Below are 20,022 nucleotides of genomic sequence, written 5' to 3'. Positions count from 1 at the left end.
TGAATAAAACGAATGACACTGCTTAGCAGGAGGGGAAGAAAGAAAAGAAAGAGAAGAAAGAAAGAAAAAGAAGCGACAGCGTGGGAGGGAGTCAGTTGGTAATTAAACTAGAAAGAACTTTTCTTTCATGCACAACCAAACAAAAAGAAAGAAAATAAAGGGGCAGAGCCTTATCACATCAAATGCAAACTACTATTCGTTAGTCGGAGACTGCTAGTAACATTTTTAAAATTAAATTAATATAACTTCAGCCATGGTTACTGGCGTGTGTCTCTGTCGTTCGTCTTCCGTAGGGAGCAATCCATCTCCGAGCCTATTGACTTTTGGAGCTTTTGGTCGCTGGACAGCCCAGTCTAGGGTCTCTGAAGGTTTTATTGCACCTGTCGATCGCTGTGCCTGCGTCAAGACCGCTTGCTTGGCACAATCCTGCAGTGACCACCGCTGTTCCAGCAGAATTACAGAGTTGTTATGGTGGTGTTCCTGGCTAAGAGCGCATGTTCTGTGGGTGCCCCGGGAGAGCCCGTTGAGGATCCCTGAGTTCGGTTCACTGACCTGTTGCCAGTTATAGTAGTCCTATCGAGCGTTGTTAGCGTTGTATACGAGAATAGTGAGAACAAAATTGTGTACCTGCATGAGCACGGAGTCCAGTGGTAGTATTTGCAAGGAGTAGGACCAACTACCCCATACTCCTACTCCGTATCGTATTCAGTGGGGTTTCAACTTAATCATATGTTGGTTCGAGGCACTCAACATCTTTTATTGCATAATTAGCCGGACATGGTTCCGACAGGCAGAGATGAATGTGGGAGAAATTCTCGTTCTCCGTACGGAGAGAAGGAGCCGAGGAGGTGGAGGCGGAGAGAGCCAGAACCACCGGGACGTCTATATTGAAGTTAATCCTCGCCATCCACGCGAGCAGGCAATAATCATTTGTATTTTCAGGTCAAAATGCATACGAGAAAGCCAATTTTGTCGTATTACTGACGTATACCGCGTATTAAACTGTCATAGCAATCTATAAGAGCGAGAACCATACCAAGCGAACATCCAGGGGTATCTAGGAGTCAAACTACACTAATAACAATGAAAAAAAAACCACCATCCCTCATCTATCCGTGATATGTCTATAGTAGATATGCGCTTTGACATAAACCATATTTTCGCAGGGGGCAGAATCACAGAGCATAAACGGCACTCAACGCGATAGCAGCCATAGCCAAGTATCCGCTGGTCTGCGCCATCTGGACCGTCGCTGGCGCCGCATTTTCCGCAACGGTCGTTCCATTTGGCAGAGATCCATTGACATAGATCTTCTGCGTTCCGTTGACATCGACGACGCGAACGTTGGTGCCATTCTTTGGCTCCGTGCCGTTGAAGAGGCTCTCATAGAAGGCGCTGTTGTTGTTGTCGTCGCAGCCACATTCCATGTACTGCTCACAGACACAAATGACAGGCAACGACTCTTCCTTGTGCGAGTGCGAGTCCGTGTAATTGTAGTCGTGCCCATAGGGATAAGCGTACGCTCCGTAAGCCAGAGCACCTCCCGCGAGACCCAGACCAGCTGCGGGCAAGAGGTACGGTGTCAGACCTCCGGGGGACCGAGAACCCGCAGAGTAGGGCGTCCTGGAACCTCCAGAGTAGTACGATCCGCCGCCATACGCGGGAGCTCGTCCTGAACCACCGCGGCTGGTACCTCCTCGGTTGCTGCTTGAGCTAAAAAGAAAATAGTCAGTTTAGAGTCCATACCAAGAGGGATCACTGTCAACTCACCTAGTCGAACCTCCACTGCTTCCTCCACTGCTACCGCCACGACCGCTGCTGCCACCGCGGCTGCCACTGCCACCGCTACCACTGCGTCCTCCACTACTGCCGCCGCTGCCACCGCTAGAACCTCCTCCTCGACCACCTCCACCTCCACCTCGACGCTTCTCCAGGGCCTGCCACACCGAGAGCTTAGGGGCAGGCGTGATGGTGGTGGGGTCGATAAGGTCCGTCGAGTGCCATTTCGGAATGACAGCAGAGTTGGCAACCGAGGAGAGAAGCAGCAGGGTAGAAGCTCCAACAGAGAACTTCATTTTGCCGATTGTCGGGAATGTGTTTGTGCTTGTTCAGATATCCAAGAAAAGCAGTAAGAGTATTGAGGGAAGCATATAGCGAAAAAGGGATGTGAAGGAATAGTGTATGAGAAGAAGAAGAAGAAGAAGAAGAAGAAGAAGAGGAAGAGGTAGAAGAGAAGAAGGAAGGAAGATATAGTAGGAACTATGAGGCAGCAGAAACTGATTGTCGATGATGTCGATAGGAAGCTATCATCGGAACCGAAAAAAAGGCTAGTGTGACGGGAGACTCAGCGCTTATAAACCACGGGTCGCAGTCAAAGTTTGCTCTTTCCTTGAATGCGTTAAAAGATTAAAGAAAATAATACCTACCGGAGAAATAAGATTTCCAAGGCGCAGCAAATTGGTGGCATGTTGCTCGGATAAAAGACCCTGAATGGCGCAGATCATTATTATTGTGAAGCCACAATAATAATGATTACCTCACTGCCACCAACATTGTTACTCTGATTGTTGTCATTCTAAGACCATTTGCCCACTTGGGATTTGAAAGTGAGCCTCATGTTTGCTCTCATGCATCCAGCGCCTATCATTACTGTATATATATATATATGACAGGGATGCATCGCCTCCATATGTACTACAAAAACGTGATAATAACCAACTTATATATGCCCAGGACATAGCAAACATTTCAATCACTGCTTCTGAACAGGTTACACCTTCTTCAATGGATGGTACACGGGATCCCACATCTGCACCTGAATCCATTCCTCCAACTCATTCGGATCGGTCGGAATGTCTTTCTCTTCTGCATGCCCTTCCTCCACTGCGGTTTGGATGACGGCTTTGGCGATGTCGACACTAACTGACCGCGCCTCCTCGACGTCGGGCAACAAAGGTCGTCTAGCATCCTTTAGCGCCGGCGATCGAGCTGCCAACGCACTAACAGCTGCAACCAACATTCGGTCAGAGAGCACCCGGGCACGGGACAATACGACACCAAGACCAATCCCAGGAAAGCAGGTGGAGTTGTTGCATTCCGCTAGGAAGAGAAAGAAAGTTAGGAACACAACTGATCAGTTAAATAGGTAGACTTCACTCACCGATCTCATATTTGCCCTCGTCCCGGTTCACTGGTGGAAACGGGCTCCCAGTGGCCATCAAGGCGCGACCGTCCGTCCATTTGTTAATGTCGTGGGGATCAGCTTCGTGTAGACGGGTTGGGTTGCTCAATGGCAGTATAATTGGGCGTTCGACGTTTTTGGCCATTTCACGGATCGCTTCCTCCGTGAAACTCTTGGGCTTCGTTGATGTCCCAACCAGGACGTGAGGCTTTGCAGTTTTCACCACAGATAGCAGGTCTAGTGTTTCCTTCGTGTCCCATTCAGAATTATCTCGTGCATACGGGACTTGAGCCGTAGTCAATTGATCACCCTGGGACTTTAGAAGAAGCCCTTGCTTGTCCAAGCACCAAATCTGCTTTGCGGATTCTTCCTTGGATTTGCCCGTTTCATTCGCAATGGCTCCGCATATCTGGTCCGCGATTCCTGTTCCGGCAGTTCCTGAGCCGAACATGACAAACCGCGCATCACCCAACTTGACATTGCTCACGCGGAGGGCTGGTATGATAGCGGCCAGCGTGACGCATCCGGTTCCTTGAATATCATCATTGAAACAGGGCGCGCGTGACCTGTACTTATCCAGAACCCTTTTGGCATTTTGGAGGCCAAAGTCCTCACTGATGTGTGTCAGTAAATTGTGCTCACACTCCTTTTCAAGGATTGGCCTACAAGTGAATATACGCCTTGGGGAATCGCTTCCGAGCAATAGTCACGAACTTCTCCAAGAACTCATCGTATTCCTTTCCGCGGGCCCGAGGCTGACGGAGACCGAGATAAAGCTCGTCGTTGAGAAGGGTTTCATTCTGCAACTGTCAGTTGGCATTTCCTAACATTGCTTTATTAGGCATTCATACGTCTGTACCGCAGTCCAGCACCACTGGGAGTTGTCGAGATGGATGAATGCCAGCACACAAGGTGGTAATCACCAACTTGGCCGTGGAGATCAGAATAGCCCCAACTCCCTGGTCTCCAATTCCGAGGATCTACTGAAGTTAGACCACTTTCAGAGCTATAGGGACATGGGTAATGCATACCTCTTCACCGTCGCTAACCACGATGTAATCAACGTCTTCACCACCGCCAAAATTTGACAGACATTCTTCTATTCTGTCCTGGTCCGTAATATTCAAGAAGCAGCCTTCCGGTCTCCGGAATATTCGCGAGTAGTTCTGTATAGCATCACCTTCAGTCGGCGTATAAATCACCCCGAACATCTCTTTGAAGTGGTCTTGAAGTAACTGCACATCAACCCAGTCAACATCGTTACCACCAATCTAGGGAAACGAGTATACTCAACAGACCCTATAATACAACACCTCACTCTGCATCTTCATACTCGCCATAAACGTGTTCTTTGCCAAGTCATCCTTCCGGCTGCTGTACTGCTCGTATGCCCTCCGGACTTGTTCGTCCAGCGTCTGGATATTGGGCGGGAGCAGCCCGTGCAGTTTGAATGTCTTGCGCTCTTCAGCAGGAAATGCAGAGCCCTTGTTGAATGCAGATGAATGCAAGAGACTTGTTCCCTGACTGAGTCAATCACTGCTATATGGCCAAAATATGGAAATATCCTACCTCGAGTGGGCATTCCAATGGCCCCGAGATTGTTCTGGGGAGGTTCTGGAACTTGGATGTTCCGTGTGAAGTCGACATATTCCGAATTGAGCGAATTGTCTTGGTGTTTCGAAGGTTCTTGTAGCAATGGTTGTTGATCATCAGAATGATTTTCTTACTGCTTAACCCAGGGTTTCTGCCAAGCTTTAAGGGCAAATAAAAAATGACGAGTGTGAAAGAGGATAGGAATGAGATCTTGAAATCAATATATATGATGTTGCTTCAGTGGAGCTGATATGAACTGCTAATGACGTAGACAGGTTAATTCTCAATGCTTGTTAACAGGCAACTGAATTACTCAGTAAACCGACTCTATATGCTCATATTACTTTTGACATATCTTCAAAACCATCGGTTAAACAGTTTTGCATTTGACAGATGCAGAGAATGCTTTGGGTTGTCTTCATGATGTCACCTACATCCATACGGACAAATCGAACGGTCGCTGGGTAAAGGATACATCCCAAGACATGCTGTTTGCATAGTACACAGAGCACTAATTATACAATTGATCTATCCTTCATTTACTATTCAAAGTAAAGAACAGAAACACAGAACCTCTACTATGTAGAATCTCGATAATGGCACGTGGTGATAAGATAAAGCTATTGACTAAGCCAATAAGCGAGACAAACAAAACCACCGCAATTTCTGCCGATTTCTGCCAATTTCAACACCCGCGCATACGGCGATATCTGACCAACGAGGAGAACTATGATTGTTTTGAGAAGTCTCAATTGTCAAGATGATGTTTTTGGCAGATAATGAGTCAGATCTACAATGCGATGGTAGTGGATGTCTACGACTCGAATCAACATTCAACCAGGGGGTACGAGTGCACAATGATATTGCACGATATAGAGTACAATTGATACGAAAAAGCAATTCCGCAATCCAGCTGTCCCTGTCCATCTCCATCATGCTATCTCCGGATAGACCGTGGAAAGGACGCCACGGACTCTTCTCGCAAGAAGGACGGTCGAAACGGTCACGTCTTGTGTCTGTCGCTGACTGGAGCTGGGGTTGCAATGGGATCATGTGAGCAATCGCGTGGTTTCGATGGTACTTGGTACCGAGTTGCAAGAATGAAATACAGGGCCTTCATAGTTCATGCGTTTGCTCGCGTTTTTGTACCTTCTACGAGAGCATGACTCCTTGCGCACCTACATACTTTGATTCGAATACGTATATAGTTGATTAGTTATATATCAAACAGAATAGCTCGAATATATACATTTACAGCTTGCTCTTGGCTTCATCGTCGATGACTTTCACCACAACCTTGCCCCAGGTTCCTCTTCCACCCAGAGCCTGCAAGGCCCTGGGAACACTCTCCAAGCCGACGAAGCTCTCATCCTTGAACGCAGTACCCTTGAACTGACCACGAGCCACCAGGTCAAAGATTCCCTGCCAAACAGGCCCAACCGTCTGCGGCTCGAGCTTGGCATACTGTCCCCAGTGCACACCAACCAAGCTAACATTCTTCAGCAGCACCCGGTTCAGCGCGACCTTCTCAATCTTGCCCGCAGCAAAACCAATCACCAGCAGGCGCGCATTCCACGCCACACACTTAAGACTCGCCTCAATCATACCCACAGGGTCATAGACGATATCCACACCAGCCTTCCCATTCTCACTCCGATTCGCCGCACACAACTTCTTCACCTCCTCAGGCCAGTTCTTCTCCCGGTAGTCAATGACATAGTCCGCCCCAAAGTCCTTCGCAATCTGCCTCTTGCGCTCCGTCCCCGCCGTCGCAATAACAGTCGCCCCCTTACCCTTAGCAATCTGCACTGCAGCCAATCCCACACCCCCAGCAGCCGCATGCACAAGCACCCAATCACCCGCCTGGACATTCGCCCGGTGCACTAGACCCCCATATGAAGTCGGCGCCGTAACAAACAGCCCAGCGGCATCCTCAAAGCTCCACCCCTCGGGCACAGGCAGGAGAGCCTGCTCCGGCGCTAGGATGTGAGTGGCATAAGCGCCCTGGGTAGCTCCGAAGACGCGATCACCGACATTGAAGCGACGCTTTTGATCCGAGGCAGTTGGGACGGCAAGGATGGTGCCGGCAAACTCAGCGCCTCCGACCCATGGGAAGGGCGGCTGGTGTTGATACTTGCCTTGGATCTGGAGCAGGTCGAAGAAGTTGGTGCCCGCGGAGTGGATTTCGATTAGGTATTGATCGGGGGAAGGCGAGGGAGTGGGAAGGTCAGTTACGGTGAGGTCAAGAGGACCCTATTGTTTAAACCGGTTTCGTGATTAGCTATGGGGACGACAAATGGAGCACAATAGAAACTATTGAAAAAAAGCAAAGGACCAAATTAAAGACACGGGTTCCTTACCTTGACATATTCCCGAAGCTGAATAGCTCGCATCTCGGGATTTCCGATTAAGATCCTCAGATTAAAACTGATAACGGCGCACCCAAAATTGAGACACCACGTTGGCGGTCAACTTCACTTGGGAAATAGTTCCGAGAAGAAAGCTCGCGATAATACCAAGCCCAAAAAGATGTCAAGACTGGAGACAAGAAGATGGAGAATGGGAAGAACTAAGTAAAAAGAAGAAGATCAAGATGCGCAATGGACGAACTGCCCAGTAGAGCCATCCCCGCGTTACTACATCGCCCGAAGGGGTAATCAGCCGAGGTTTATTTTCGGATAAGGCTCCGTGAGGGTTCTGCGTCCCTGTGGTTAGTTTGATAAAATGATGGCTGGTTTTTGACTTTTCTTTTTTGCTTTTGTGTTTGAACGGCTTTTCTCGCATGGCTGAGGCTGTAGATCATACACATGTGTTAACTATCTCGGGGCTGGGACGTTTTCGGTTTGATGTCCTTGTCACCATTTAGAGTTGCATTGCGAGACAATGATGAAGTACGGCGACTCTGTGACAGAAAATACAGGGTTCTTTGGAGGATTGTTTCTTGTCAATCAATGGAGATTATTCTTGCCGTAGTAGTGACGGTAGTAGTAATAGTAGTAGCTAAATGCAGTAGTGACATCCCGAACTCCTGCTTACTCCATGGATATGGTTTAGACATGATACATATATACAATGTTCAATAAATGATCAATGGTTTTCTTCCCATACGCCAAGGACCCCGTTCCTGTTGGGTATCCGCCCTTTTCGAGCATATTCACAACAAAGGAAATGAAATGCAACCAACCGCTTCACATGCCACCCAAACATGGATATAGATAGATAGATAGATAGATATAAGTCGAAACAGTACAGGACCATCATGCATAGTCACAAGGCAGATAAAAATAAAAACAAGGTAAGAGATCATCCAACCGTTTGAGGTATCAATAACTGGAAGACAAAGACAAAGGAAAAGCAGACATAAAACAAAGGGAAAGACAAAAGAAAAACATAAAACAGAAATTAGAAATTAGAAACCAATACCTGGGGGCTTGTGCACCAAAGACTCTTGGTCTGGATATGGGTAGAGAGGTGCACACATTATTGGATGCTGCCCACCAGGAAAGAACTGCGAGGACGGATTGCCCATGTCGTAGGCATGCGAAGATGTCTTTGCCGGCATAGAAGCCTTTCTCTCCATGTATTTTCGTGCATCACCTCGTGCACCGGTGTTGATACCGCCGGCCATAGCCTCTGGGCTATTGCATTGGAGGGACATGACACGCTGCCATTGCTTCGAATCTCCCATGAATTCCGACATGCCACCGTGCGGCAACATTCCATGATATTGCATGGGCTGAGGCGAGTAAATGCGACCAGACGGGTCCGGAGAGCCAGCTACCGGGGAGCCGATGGGTGGTGCAGCAGTGTAGAAAGGAACTGAGTGATGCTGGGAAGACATGGGATCGAGAGAAATCGAGAACCACGGAGGAACAGACCATGGCACTGATGCGGGAGAGGTTGTTGGCGCAGAGGATTCTGGCAAGCACACATCGGGTGCCATTGTGTAGGACGGGCTGGAGTAAGGCGGAGCCATAGTGACAGACGGATTGAGCAAAACACCGTCAACGGGAGTAGAAGGTTGCGATGGATCGTAGGAGCTGGTGCTAGGAACCACACTGGGAAATTGGTTCATCACGGACGGACTGTTGGAGAGGTCCCGGTGGCGAGGGTGACCTTGAATCCAAGCGCTGGAGAAATCCTGCTCCTCGAGAGACACCGGGTGCCAGTCTACCTTTGACATCGAAGGGTTCTTCGCAGCCGGCTGCGAAGACTTTTGCGTGGTGGGGGAGGCGGTCGAGGTGCGGTCCTTGGTCGAAGCATCGTCTGGGTCACTGTCATCCCCCGTAGCTTCCTGCTGACCGTCGTGCGACTTTTTGCGAGTCTGACGAGAAGGCTTGGTAACCCGCCATTTCTTCAACCTGCTTCGCAACTGGGTTTCACTGACGCGGGTTAGCACGGAAGCAGTTGTTGTGTGTATGCAAACAAATCGTACCTAGGATTGAAGTCCTCCGAACGAATCTGCTTGATGACCTGCTTGAGCGGCCATTCCTCATCCTTGTAGAGTTTGGCAATCAATGCCCTCTTCTTCTCCCAGACATCTGAAGGGATTGAATTTTTCATTTCTCACGATGGCGGACAGGTCGGTATTGGGAAAGGAAAACAAATCAAGAAAGTTCCCTTGAGGGGTTTAAGAAAAGATAAATACAAGTCAGAAAGACCTGGTCCGTGAGAGAGAGAAAAAAGGAAGTCAAAGAGAAAGACCGATGAAGATGGGAAGAGTCAGAAAGAGCGAAGACAGATCTATATGTACCAATGCACTAATTAGATGGAGATAACGACCGGACCCAGAACAGACGGACCACACTAGAGAGCCTCGTGCGTGATGATGGATGGGGCAAGTCGGGGGAGGGAAAACAAGAGGTCGATCAACCGTAGACGTGCCCAGGGAATATGATATTAACTCTCGGTGGTCCTGGTCCTGGCGCTGGCTGAACCAGAAAGTGCTTGGTTATCCACTTTGCCTCCCCCCGTTAAATTAAAAAAAGAAAGAAAGATTGACACTGGGTAGACTAAATTGCTCCTAGACTAACTGCCCTCCGTTACATAGTTACCTAGTATGTACTCCGTACTCTATAGTAGTATGGAGAGGAAGATTTGCCTTGGGATGGAGATTGTCCACAATAGGGATAGTCTGATACGGTAACGTACCACGGAGACCATTACCGCCTACGGTAAGGCTCCGAGAGAGTATGCTTAATTGGTCCGTCTAAGAGGGGAAAAGCAGGCATCTGGAATCCCGGAGCCAACCACAAAACGGCAGGCGGTGGAGGTGTTCAGTTCTGGCACAGTCCATTGTCTCGGGTCCTGTCAAGCCGCTTATCCATGCCCTCGGAGAGGAAAGTCTGTCTCCGTCTATGTACGGAGTAGTACTTAGTATAGTAGTAGAAGGCCTCTATACCACTGGCAGGCAGATCCTCGGAAATGAAAGAGGACTATGTCTGTATGAATATTCAGAATTGGACTATCATCATGTGATAATGGGAGATTGACATGATTTCTATCATTTATCTCGAGTATTGTAATTATCTATCTATAACATTGTAGAGAGCATCATGATCGACGTATCATTTCACGGATATAGGTAGGATTCTATAGATAAGTGGTAATATATAGAGTTGACTGCCGTTATTTATCTATTTTGTTAATAGTTGAGGGGAAATTCTCCTCCTCTCCTCTTCGACCTCGAACCATGTTTCTATTGTTTCCTCATCCATGTAACCCATGCTTCCATAGAGAATTCTACACAAATTCTCTTTTTTTTATTGTTAATACGCTTTTCTTATTAATCTCTATCTATCATTTCGACCAGTCACCTGTCTTTTCTGACAGCACATGGCACCGACCTTTTGTCATGGTCCACCGGAATCCACCTCCGTACAGGGTGCAATGTGGTCATGTACGGAGGACTGACTCTAAATGTCACCTGAGAGGATTAAGCCCGGTTCAACATGGGGTATGTAACTGCCGGTCCTGTGTCATTGCATGATTCTTGGTTACTACAAGTACTCTATCTATAGCATCTACTCCGTACCTCTTATCATAAAGTACCTATTATCAACAATCCTGGACAGCATCGTAATCCTCTGTAAATACTGAATCAGGTTGATTGACCTGACTCGCTCATCACTGCACACGATCCGGGAGGAGGCAAGAAGCTGAAATGACGATGAGAGAGATCCTAGTGCACTACTTAATCAAACGATCAAATTAATCTATTTAGTTGACGGCTTCCAGATTTGCTGCCAAAAACAAGGCCCTTTCTCCAACTCCAGATTGCCAGACGATGATCCGAACTCAGCAGGGTAAATGCAACCACACTCCAACTTGCGGCCGTTTGAGTTGACTAATACCGTTTTGGGAGGGGAGGTCATTTTAGCGTGACTTAATTGGGTAAGGGCTCGGAATTAGCCACTGCTAGTCACCCGTAGTGGAAGATCAGGTTCTCCGGTCATAGCATTTCAGCATGGGGCATTAATTACGGGAGAGCTGCGAGATGGACATTGTTTTCTTTTTTTATGAGGTATTAATTTAAGCATGGATATCGATCGATCATTAATTAATTTGCCTGGCAATAATCGACAATACAGTAACAATTCAAGAGGTTATTCTTCAACAACTGCAAAATGCAAGCCTGACCATGCGGTGATACCACCTCCACAGTAACCTGTTCAGGATTGGTCCGGCCGAAAGATTCGGAGCACCTGAAGAATACTCACTAAGCAAGAACTGGTCCTAGAAAGGAAAATGTGGAGGTCGGGCTGATCAAGACCAGGTGTAATTGGTCCGTGATGAGGAAATGCTATACTAGTGATAACCCCGTAGATAAACCTTCTTTCAAGAGTGGGCCACAATTTGCCCCTTTCACTCTCATTATTGGACGAAAATAGTGACGCTGTTGTATTTTTGTATGTAATCAATACGGACCTGTTCATTCTTTTAATCTCCACTTAGGGCTACCAAGGGAACCAGATTAACCGGGGGAGCTAGCCAGATCCGGCAACACGTGGGCCAAACCTAAGGGATCTCCCCGGGTCCTCACGGAGGTTGAGCACGTTCTTCACCAAATGTCTGATAACATATTGAGAGGAAATTACAGGGTAAATTTGATATGCAAGATTTGAAAAGATAAAAGTCAGAACTAAAGCAAGATAATAATAACAACAATGTTACTTGCTAGCATTGCTAGCCCCTGTTATCCCCGTATTAACTAAATACATACATATCTCCGTTTTCTCCGTACAATAGTCCTCGGGTGATCAGCTACACTTGCAATCCATAGTGCAAAAAGAAAATGAGGAAAAGTACGTCCTAACATCCGCAAGGGCCACGCTGAGATCCCTTCCTGATTCGCCCGCTGGCGAACTGAGTCAGTCGAGTCAGTGATGACAGTTCTTCTGGCACCAGTCAGGATTCATCATGGGATTGATATCAATTTGTATTATATACAGGGATCTCAGTGTGAGTGACACAATGTGCGTCAGTGATTAATCAATCAGATACATGTCGGTAGTTGTAGTCCATCGGCAGTTACGTTCCTTTGTATTCGGTGCCGAGGCTCTCTATAAACATGAGGCATTTGTTCATCTACTGAAACTGGAACAGGCAGAAGGAATGGAAAGCCTTTTCGAAGGAATCACGTTTGTTATCCTGTATAACCGGGATCATCAACGGTTATACTTAATCCAGCACATGGGTGACTATTCGGTAATCTGTAAATTCCATACTGGGACTGGACCCAGACCAAAACGAACCATAGTTCGTTTTTCGGTTGCTATACCAGATATGGCGAAGAGTCCGACGCCCTACCAGGCCTCTGTCCACCATGTGTCCTCCTTTTTGCAACTCCTCCCAGCTGAGTTTGGGGACGGACGATGGCAACGTCTGTCTAATGATGTTGCTTCTTCCGGAGGAGGGTCTGAATGGGGAGTAGTGCAGTGTAGCATAACTACATGCAGTTGTTCCTGCGCATCGGTGAATGAAGATTGTCATAATGCCCCAGTTAATCCCCCCTCTTATCTGTACGCTCTATGACGGTGGCAACCAGTATCTCAAATCATGAGAGCTTAACTTCTATTTGCAAAAAGAGCCTCACTCTTTCCTGTCTGCTGCCTGTCGCTCGACTGTCACTTCTCCACGGGAAATGAACGGACTCGGTCTGTGCCCAGAATAGAGCCCACCATGTCTCTCCGTCCCTGTCTCCGTACGAGTCATGTCCTTGCCCCCCTCTCCCCTTTTTGGCAGAAACAAATTCTGAGCTGATCGAGGATGGCTGGTCTGTTCATGTCATTCTAGACGATCGGGCCTTTGACATAAGTCTAGACATTTGTCGACATGACTAGTTATGGGTTGATTCCGGACCATAGAGCCGGAGTATAGACAGACATACATACATAGTACATCCACACACATTTGTAATTCAGATAGAATTTTCATCTCTAACATTTCCTGTACAGGGTACTATGACAAGCACTGCGGACTACTCCTGTAGGATTCGGTAGAACATGAAACGAAACCCATACTGAGACAGAAACAGTCTGTTTCAAGACCCCGGATAGGGCAAACTCCTTCTTCCTGCGTTCCTGAAGCAGTAGTCAACAACAGCAGTGATGCAAATCAAATCAGGTGGTAGAGCACAAAAAGCTAAATAAATTTTACAGTTTCCGGATCCTTCAACGGTTGTCACCGAAATCTGTACAGAGTACTCCGTACATACTCCGTTCGTTCTATGCAACACTAGTGCTGCACGTGTAGTCCTGACTAAGATTCCGCACTGGTTACCGAATCGGTCGAATGCCCCGTGACTAGAGAATCATTGATCCGCGGTGATCTTTGGTATTTTTTGCTTTTTTTTCTGCCCTTTGCTCGGGTATGGAGTACAGTAGTACAGCTGTTGGAGATTTAACTTTGCTTGATTGCACCATCATTGCCTCCGCTCCATTTGTTTTTGTAATCCTACATTGGTTATGTCATTGTGCTTGTGGAGTGCTGGGCTGGGCTGGCTGGGCAGATGCAGAAGTATTTGTACGGAATTTATGTCTGCATTATGCACGATGACTAACTGCATGAATTGATCCTCGTCCGTACTCTGTACTCTATGCAATACAAACAACACTTTGCTCTATCTACGTTCGATCTATCTACACTCAAGCGTATATTAATTGACTTGTAAGACGCTAGACACACCATGACCCCGCTAACGGCCGTCATTCAGCACGCGGATGATGGGTCAGAAATCTTCTCGTCGTTTCCGTGCCATCGTTTCAGGTCAGCTAGGGGAGGGCTTCAACAAACTTATTTACCCTTGCTGAGACCCCCACCGCACAACGATGGCTGGCTAACCCTGTCAATATGGTTATGGTTATGGTTACGACGGTCCACCGGGGCGCAACAATGTACTTTGTTCGCGCAGGATCTGACTTTCTACTCCGGAGTGCTATTCTTGTCATTCTAGACGAGTACATAAAAGTACCTATCACCCAGAAGAGAGATGCATAAGATTAGGTTTTGGTTGTTGTTTCAAGTGGTGTGGGATTGATCAAACAGGTATAGCCAGAGTGTGGTAGGTTTGGCTAAACACATACGAGGAAGTGAAGTGAGAAGAGAGAAGTCAACACTTAGACGTGCCGTGAGGCCGTCTGTCCATCATGCCATTCATTCATGCCAGATTCGGCTTGGATATCACAAAAAATACAAATAGAAAAACACCAATATGCTTGCTCAGCCCATACAAAACAAACACACGCAAGACTCCAGTACACAATCACAATCACAATCACATACAGAGTACATAAGATCCCTCCTCTTTCCAAACAAGAATAAGCACCCGGGATCCATCCGACAGACTCAGAACCAATCAAGCCAGTGTATCTTACATGTTTATCCACCAGGACAGAAACAAACTCATGCCTGAGCGAAGGACGGCCGTTGCCCGAGTCGTCTCCGGTCTGCACGGTGTTCAACGGCGTCGTTTGAGACGGTGCTCCTTGCCCTTTTTGGACTTTTTCTTACTTTTGTCTGCAGGCAAAACAAGTGGCTCATCCTTCATGAGCCACTCCATGAATCGGATCAGGTACTCGTCAATGTCACCCGGTTGGAACTCCACGGCGGCCTCATCGTCCGGTCCATGCACTTGCGGTGTAGTCAGAAGCTGGGCCCCAGGCGTTGTTCCGTCCTGTTCCGGACCCGCCGTGCCCGGTGGCGATGTTTGCCCTGGGCGTCGTCCAGGCACGTTGTGCTCATCGAAATCGCCCTCGTCCGCGTGCTCCAGTTCCTTCTGTGCGTTTTTGGCTGCGTCGATGTCCTCCTTGTCCTCGACATGCTCGAATCCCCGTGACGGCCCGCCACTTACTCGAGTCTCTAACACCCGGTCCATGGCTGCTGTCGCTTCGTCCTGATGGCCGTCAAGTGTGTCATCCTGGCCGAACATCTCGCGCGGGTCCAGTTTGGTCATATAATCCGTGTTGAACTCTCCCTCTTGGATCACGACGTCGTCCAGCATCCGCTTCTGGTTCGCTTTGCGGAGGATGTTCGATTCGATCGTGTATTCAGACACAAACCGGTAGATGTGCACATCGCGCGTCTGTCCGATACGATGGCATCGGTCCTGACACTGCTTGTCCATTGCCGGGTTCCAGTCCAAATCGTAGAAGATGACTGTATCCGCGCCCGTCAGGTTGATACCCAATCCACCAGACCGACTGGACAGGATGAACGCCAGAATACGATTATCGTTATTGAATCGATCGGTTAGAATCTGGCGCTGCTCAACCTTGGTTGTGCCATCCAGACGGAGATATCGGTGCCCGTGGATATTGAGGAATTGCTCCAGAATATCCAGCATCTTGGTCATCTGGGTGAAGATCAACGCCCGATGGCCACCCGCCTTCAGGTCGCGAAGCAGCTTGTCGAGTCGCTGCAGTTTTCCGCAGTCGTACTGCAACAGACGCTTGTCGGGGAAAGCAATAGACAGGCGCATCTGTGCCTCGTGGAAGGGGTCGTACGGAGGGAGCCTCTCAGCTTTGGTCAGGGACCGGCTTTCAATGGGTGTAAGAGCAGCATCGGTGACGCCAGCCGCTATGGCAGCGGGAGTGACGCAGGCAAAGCGTTGCACGTAGCCCTCCATCATCTGCGACCGTTCCTCAATAGACAGAATCATCGAGGCGAGCACAGAGGATCGATTCGATAGCCAATCCGCCAGGGACTGCTTCCACAGCGGACCGTTCGAGGTCGGTCGGTCTTTGCTGTCTGCTGTGAGGAACTCGATAAGACTGTTTCCGTACACTGGACGGCGGCCGTGACGGTTCGACTCGAAGTACAGACACCGTTCTAGCTCGGCCATCCGCGCCTTTCGGCAGTCGTTCTCCAACGACTCCAGCGTAGACAGTGCGGTGGAACCGTTGAACTCCATTTCCCAATTAGTCCGATTGTATTGTCGTTCCCGTAGCGTGCTGAACGGAGCGTAGGCCATCAACCTGGTGCTATCATCCGCCAGTCGGCGGGAAATATTCTCCCGCGAGATGGGGACTAAATTTAGAAAGTCAAGATCGAGCTTGTCAAGGGGATGCTCGTAGAGCAATCGGCGTCGTACGAGTGACTCCTTGATCCGGTACTCCGTGGCGATCGATCTGCGCATGGCAAAGGAAGTTGAAATCTGTCTCGTCTCGAACAGATCCGGGTGGTTGCAGACCTTGCGCAGCTGCATCAGACAGTTGATGATGGACAGGTAATTCCCCGATGCCAGCGTCTCCTTGGTCTGCGCGCGCGACATGAACCCATCGTAGAGAAAGCGTTGCCGCTTCGATAGTCGACAGTAGACGACATGCTCATACTTGCCTGGCATTTGCTTCTCTACGTCGGCCTTGAGCCGTCGCAAAATGTATGGTCGCAGCACGGTGTGGAGCTTAGTGACGACGCGTTTGGCTTCGTCGTCCATCGTCTCCCGGCCGTGCTCAAGGATCTGCTCGACAGGCCGCCTGAACCATTCAGAAAAGTTCCTCAGGTCCGCGAAACCTTCGATACCCATGTCATCGCCGCTGTCATTCGGCATCAGAAAGAACAACAGAGACCACAACTCAGTCAGGTTGTTTTGCAACGGCGTACCCGTCAGGAGAAGACGCGCACGCGTCCGGAACGTAAGCAACGCTTGCCACCGCTGGGAGCGGAAGTTCTTAATGTTATGCGCTTCGTCGAGGATCATGTAGTGCCAATTCCGCCGCTTGAGCACCTGCTGGTCTTGCAAGACCAGCTGGTAGGAGGTGATCAGGACGTTCCAGCTCGTATCATCCATCCAGCCTCTCCGCTTCTGCCGCCGCTCATCTTGGTTGCCGTAGTAGGTCATGATCTTGAAACCGGGACACCACTTTTTGAACTCCATCTCCCAGTTCAGGATGACACTGGTCGGGACAACGACCAAGTGCGGGCCCCAGACCTCGTTTTCCACTGCGAGGTGCGCTAGCAGCGCGATTGTCTGGATGGTCTTGCCCAGACCCATCTCGTCCGCCAGAATGCCGTTGATGTGATTCGAGTATAGTCCTGTCAGCCAGTCCAGGCCGAAGTGTTGATATTCACGTAGATTTCCCCGGATCAACTGCGGGATGGGTGTTTTCATCCCAGGCGGTATTGTGCCATCGCCGCCCGTCACTTGCACAGACTTCTCGACTTCCTCTATCTCCTCTTTTTGCTCTGGAGGAGCCTCGTAAGACGAGACGGACTCGGGATCAGATGGCTTCGTCGCCAGTGTACCTGGAGATGCTTGACTAGAAGCCTCTTCTCCGCTTGGTTGTCGAGGTTTAGGGTGTTCGTTATCATGGTCCACCTCCATGTCTGTAGGAAGATGTGAATTGGGTTCAAGAAGAGGTGTCTCATGCTCAGCGGGCACAGCCGCATCGACCATTTCAGTCTCCGGGAGTTCTTGCTCTTGTTCGGATTCTGGTACTGGTACAGGATCGGATTCAGGTTTAGGTTCTTTGGCTGGTTCGGGGGTAGCAGACGGGGGAGGTAGTGGTGTGTCGTCAGGAGAATCATGTGGGATGATATCTTGGAAAATAGCTTCTGGTTCTGCAGGGGCGTTGTTGGGAACGAGAAAGACTTCATCAGCATCTTCGGGCTCTTCTTCATCCTCCTCGTCCTCATCCTCATCTTCCTCATAATTAGGAACTACTGCGCTGTCATCACCATGAACATCAACGTTATCATCATCACCGCCATTATTATCCACTTCTATGTCTTTCGAAGAGAAAAAGCCCAGTAACCCTGGACCGTCATTGTCTTCCTCCTCTTCAGAACCGGTATCCTCAGATTCTTCACTATCCCCCATGTCGTCATCCATATCGGTTGACGCGTCGCTATCATCCATGAGCATGGGATCAACTTCATCCAATTCCATCTGCTCCGCTGATGACTCAAGGTCAACGGGAGTACCATCATCATCTGGCAAAGTGATCTCTGCAGATTCCACGGATGCCCGGTTTTCTGGGATATTAGCGTATTTCCGCCGAAGTTCTTCTGCTGTCAAGCCCTCATCATCGTCGACCCCAGCAGCGCTCTCTTCGGAATCAGAATCGGACATATTGCTTTCATCATCCGCATTGTCATCGGATGAATCATCTGTTTCGGCTTCTTCGCCTTCACTTGAACCGGGCATGTCGCTTCCTGTTTCACCGAGGATCTCTTGTCGCCTCTTTTCGAAAAGCATCGTGGATTGTTTGATGGCACGATCTAGGGCCTGCTGGTCTTCAACCTTCCGCTCTTCCTCCCAATGCGCCAAACGCATCCGATCCACTTCTGCTCGGGCAAGGTCGAACATTTTCTGAAGATCCTTAGCCAGTTGCTTGCGTTTGCCGCGCATCTCCTCCTGCTGCTCTCGCAGTATATCTTCCGGGTCCTTGTTTCGCTTCCTCCATGCATCCGCACACCATTGCGCGAAAAGTTTGGCCGTGTGCCGATGCCGTCGATGTTCCTGGTCGAGAAGTTTTTTGAAATACAAGGCATGCGCGGCGAGGTGATCTTGATGGGAATACTGCGGTGGAGGCTCCTCTTGCGCTTCCGGAAGGTATGCGGAGCAAACCTCTTCACTTAGAAGACCACCAGGTTCCGCGGCCTCCTGTATCCGACGCCGCTTCTCAGCCTCCCCTGCAGCTTCTGCAGATGTAAGAATTCCATCGTCCTTGAATTTCGCATCTTCGCTCTCGAGCCATTCCCGAAACGATCCGTATTTTCGCGGTAGTAAAACATGAGACGGATGCTGCGCACTAAGGGAAGGCTTCTTAACCTTGATCCGTAATCTCGGAACTCGCTGTCCAGTTTCATCATCTTGGTCCTGATCGCCGTAAAGACCCTTTTCTATGTCATCCAGCCTACTAGGCGTCGACGGAGACTGGCGGGACCGACCTGCATTCGGGCTGGAGCCGTTGACGCTCTCGCTGAGAGGCCCGTGAACTCCAGAACTCCGTGACCTTGTCCGTGAATGCACTTGCTTCGGCAATGGAGACTGTGAGACGCGTTTACTCCGACCATTTGTTCCCCTTGTTATACCCGAAGTCAATGGCGATCCGTTTGCTGAAGCCTTGCTCCCACGAGATTTCCCAAACCTCTCCAGCTGCAACGGCGAGGACGTGGCCGTCCTTGCTCCCCCAACACCGTTCTTACCCGTAAAGTGTTTTGGCACCTCCTGCGTTGGTTTCTTATCGGACGGGGGTTGCATGCTCAAATTGACTCGGGAAGATTTGCGCCTTCCATTTTCAATGAACGTTGTCGGTCCATCGACACCAGCTTTCTTCCAGGGAGGCGACGGTGCTCGGGAAAGGGAGCTTCGGGACCCGCCAAGTTTCCGCTTCTTCGATGGAGGCCCCTCGGGCTCGGTTGTTGGGACTGGATCATTTTTAAGCTCGGAAGGGATCGAATCGCGGGTCACAGGATCGGTAGAATTGGCGGGCGGAGGTTGTTCGTGGGTGTCGGGGTCCGGTTGGGAAGTCACACGATCATCTTGGTGGGAGGTGCCATTCGCGGTGCCGTTTTGCATGTCTCGTTAACCACAAACGAAAGGGGCCCTCTTAACAGCTGACCCCAGTTTTCCGAATGAGGACGCAGACGGATTGGAAAATTTTGACATCAACGGATAGCGGTGAGTGGGTAGATATGCCATACAAAGTTTGGCATAGTTATCGGCTCGATGGCGTGGCTGGCGAGTAAATAAACACAGTCATGCAGCAATAGAGAGATGGGCGTGAAAAGTGGTCTTTTTTTTT

The 20,022-nt window shown here is 49.3% G+C and overlaps 5 protein-coding genes across 5 annotated transcripts; all 5 read right to left on the bottom strand.

Moving 5' to 3' along the window:
* Positions 1-1,175: 1,175 nt before the first annotated feature.
* ASPGLDRAFT_36051 (uncharacterized protein) lies at positions 1,176-2,075 on the bottom strand (the record flags this gene model as incomplete). The annotated part of the gene is made up of 2 exons (XM_022544641.1): positions 1,176-1,713; positions 1,771-2,075. The coding sequence occupies 2 exons, from the start codon at positions 2,073-2,075 to the stop codon at positions 1,176-1,178; spliced, it is 843 nt and encodes a 280-aa protein (XP_022400756.1).
* A 695-nt stretch (positions 2,076-2,770) lies between these two features.
* ASPGLDRAFT_36050 (NAD-dependent malic enzyme) lies at positions 2,771-4,828 on the bottom strand (the record flags this gene model as incomplete). Its single annotated transcript, XM_022544640.1, has 7 exons — positions 2,771-3,099; positions 3,161-3,795; positions 3,848-3,981; positions 4,033-4,161; positions 4,213-4,416; positions 4,480-4,701; positions 4,751-4,828. 7 exons carry the CDS (start codon positions 4,826-4,828, stop codon positions 2,771-2,773), a joined length of 1,731 nt encoding a protein of 576 aa, XP_022400755.1.
* A 1,197-nt stretch (positions 4,829-6,025) lies between these two features.
* ASPGLDRAFT_127096 (NADPH:quinone oxidoreductase family protein) lies at positions 6,026-7,167 on the bottom strand (the record flags this gene model as incomplete). Its single annotated transcript, XM_022540701.1, has 2 exons — positions 6,026-7,027; positions 7,135-7,167. 2 exons carry the CDS (start codon positions 7,165-7,167, stop codon positions 6,026-6,028), a joined length of 1,035 nt encoding a protein of 344 aa, XP_022400754.1.
* A 1,016-nt stretch (positions 7,168-8,183) lies between these two features.
* On the bottom strand, positions 8,184-9,337 carry ASPGLDRAFT_127047 (uncharacterized protein; the record flags this gene model as incomplete). The annotated part of the gene is made up of 2 exons (XM_022540698.1): positions 8,184-9,156; positions 9,210-9,337. 2 exons carry the CDS (start codon positions 9,335-9,337, stop codon positions 8,184-8,186), a joined length of 1,101 nt encoding a protein of 366 aa, XP_022400753.1.
* Positions 9,338-14,296: 4,959 nt separating this feature from the next.
* On the bottom strand, positions 14,297-19,986 carry swr1 (putative SNF2 family helicase/ATPase (Swr1)). The gene has a single exon (XM_022546754.1). It carries the CDS (start codon positions 19,794-19,796, stop codon positions 14,733-14,735), a length of 5,064 nt encoding a protein of 1,687 aa, XP_022400752.1. The 5' UTR covers positions 19,797-19,986; the 3' UTR covers positions 14,297-14,732.
* Between the last annotated feature and the right edge of the window lie 36 nt (positions 19,987-20,022).

Source organism: Aspergillus glaucus (genome assembly GCF_001890805.1).
Source record: "Aspergillus glaucus CBS 516.65 unplaced genomic scaffold ASPGLscaffold_11, whole genome shotgun sequence".
Classification (NCBI taxonomy): domain Eukaryota; kingdom Fungi; phylum Ascomycota; class Eurotiomycetes; order Eurotiales; family Aspergillaceae; genus Aspergillus; species Aspergillus glaucus.
Note: the sequence above shows the minus strand (reverse complement) of the source record. Positions and strands in the feature narration are given on the sequence as shown.

Coding starts and splice junctions, on each gene's coding strand:
- swr1 (XM_022546754.1), bottom strand. CDS start 19,796: ATGCAAAACGGCACCGCGAATGGCACCTCCCACCAAGATGATCGTGTG.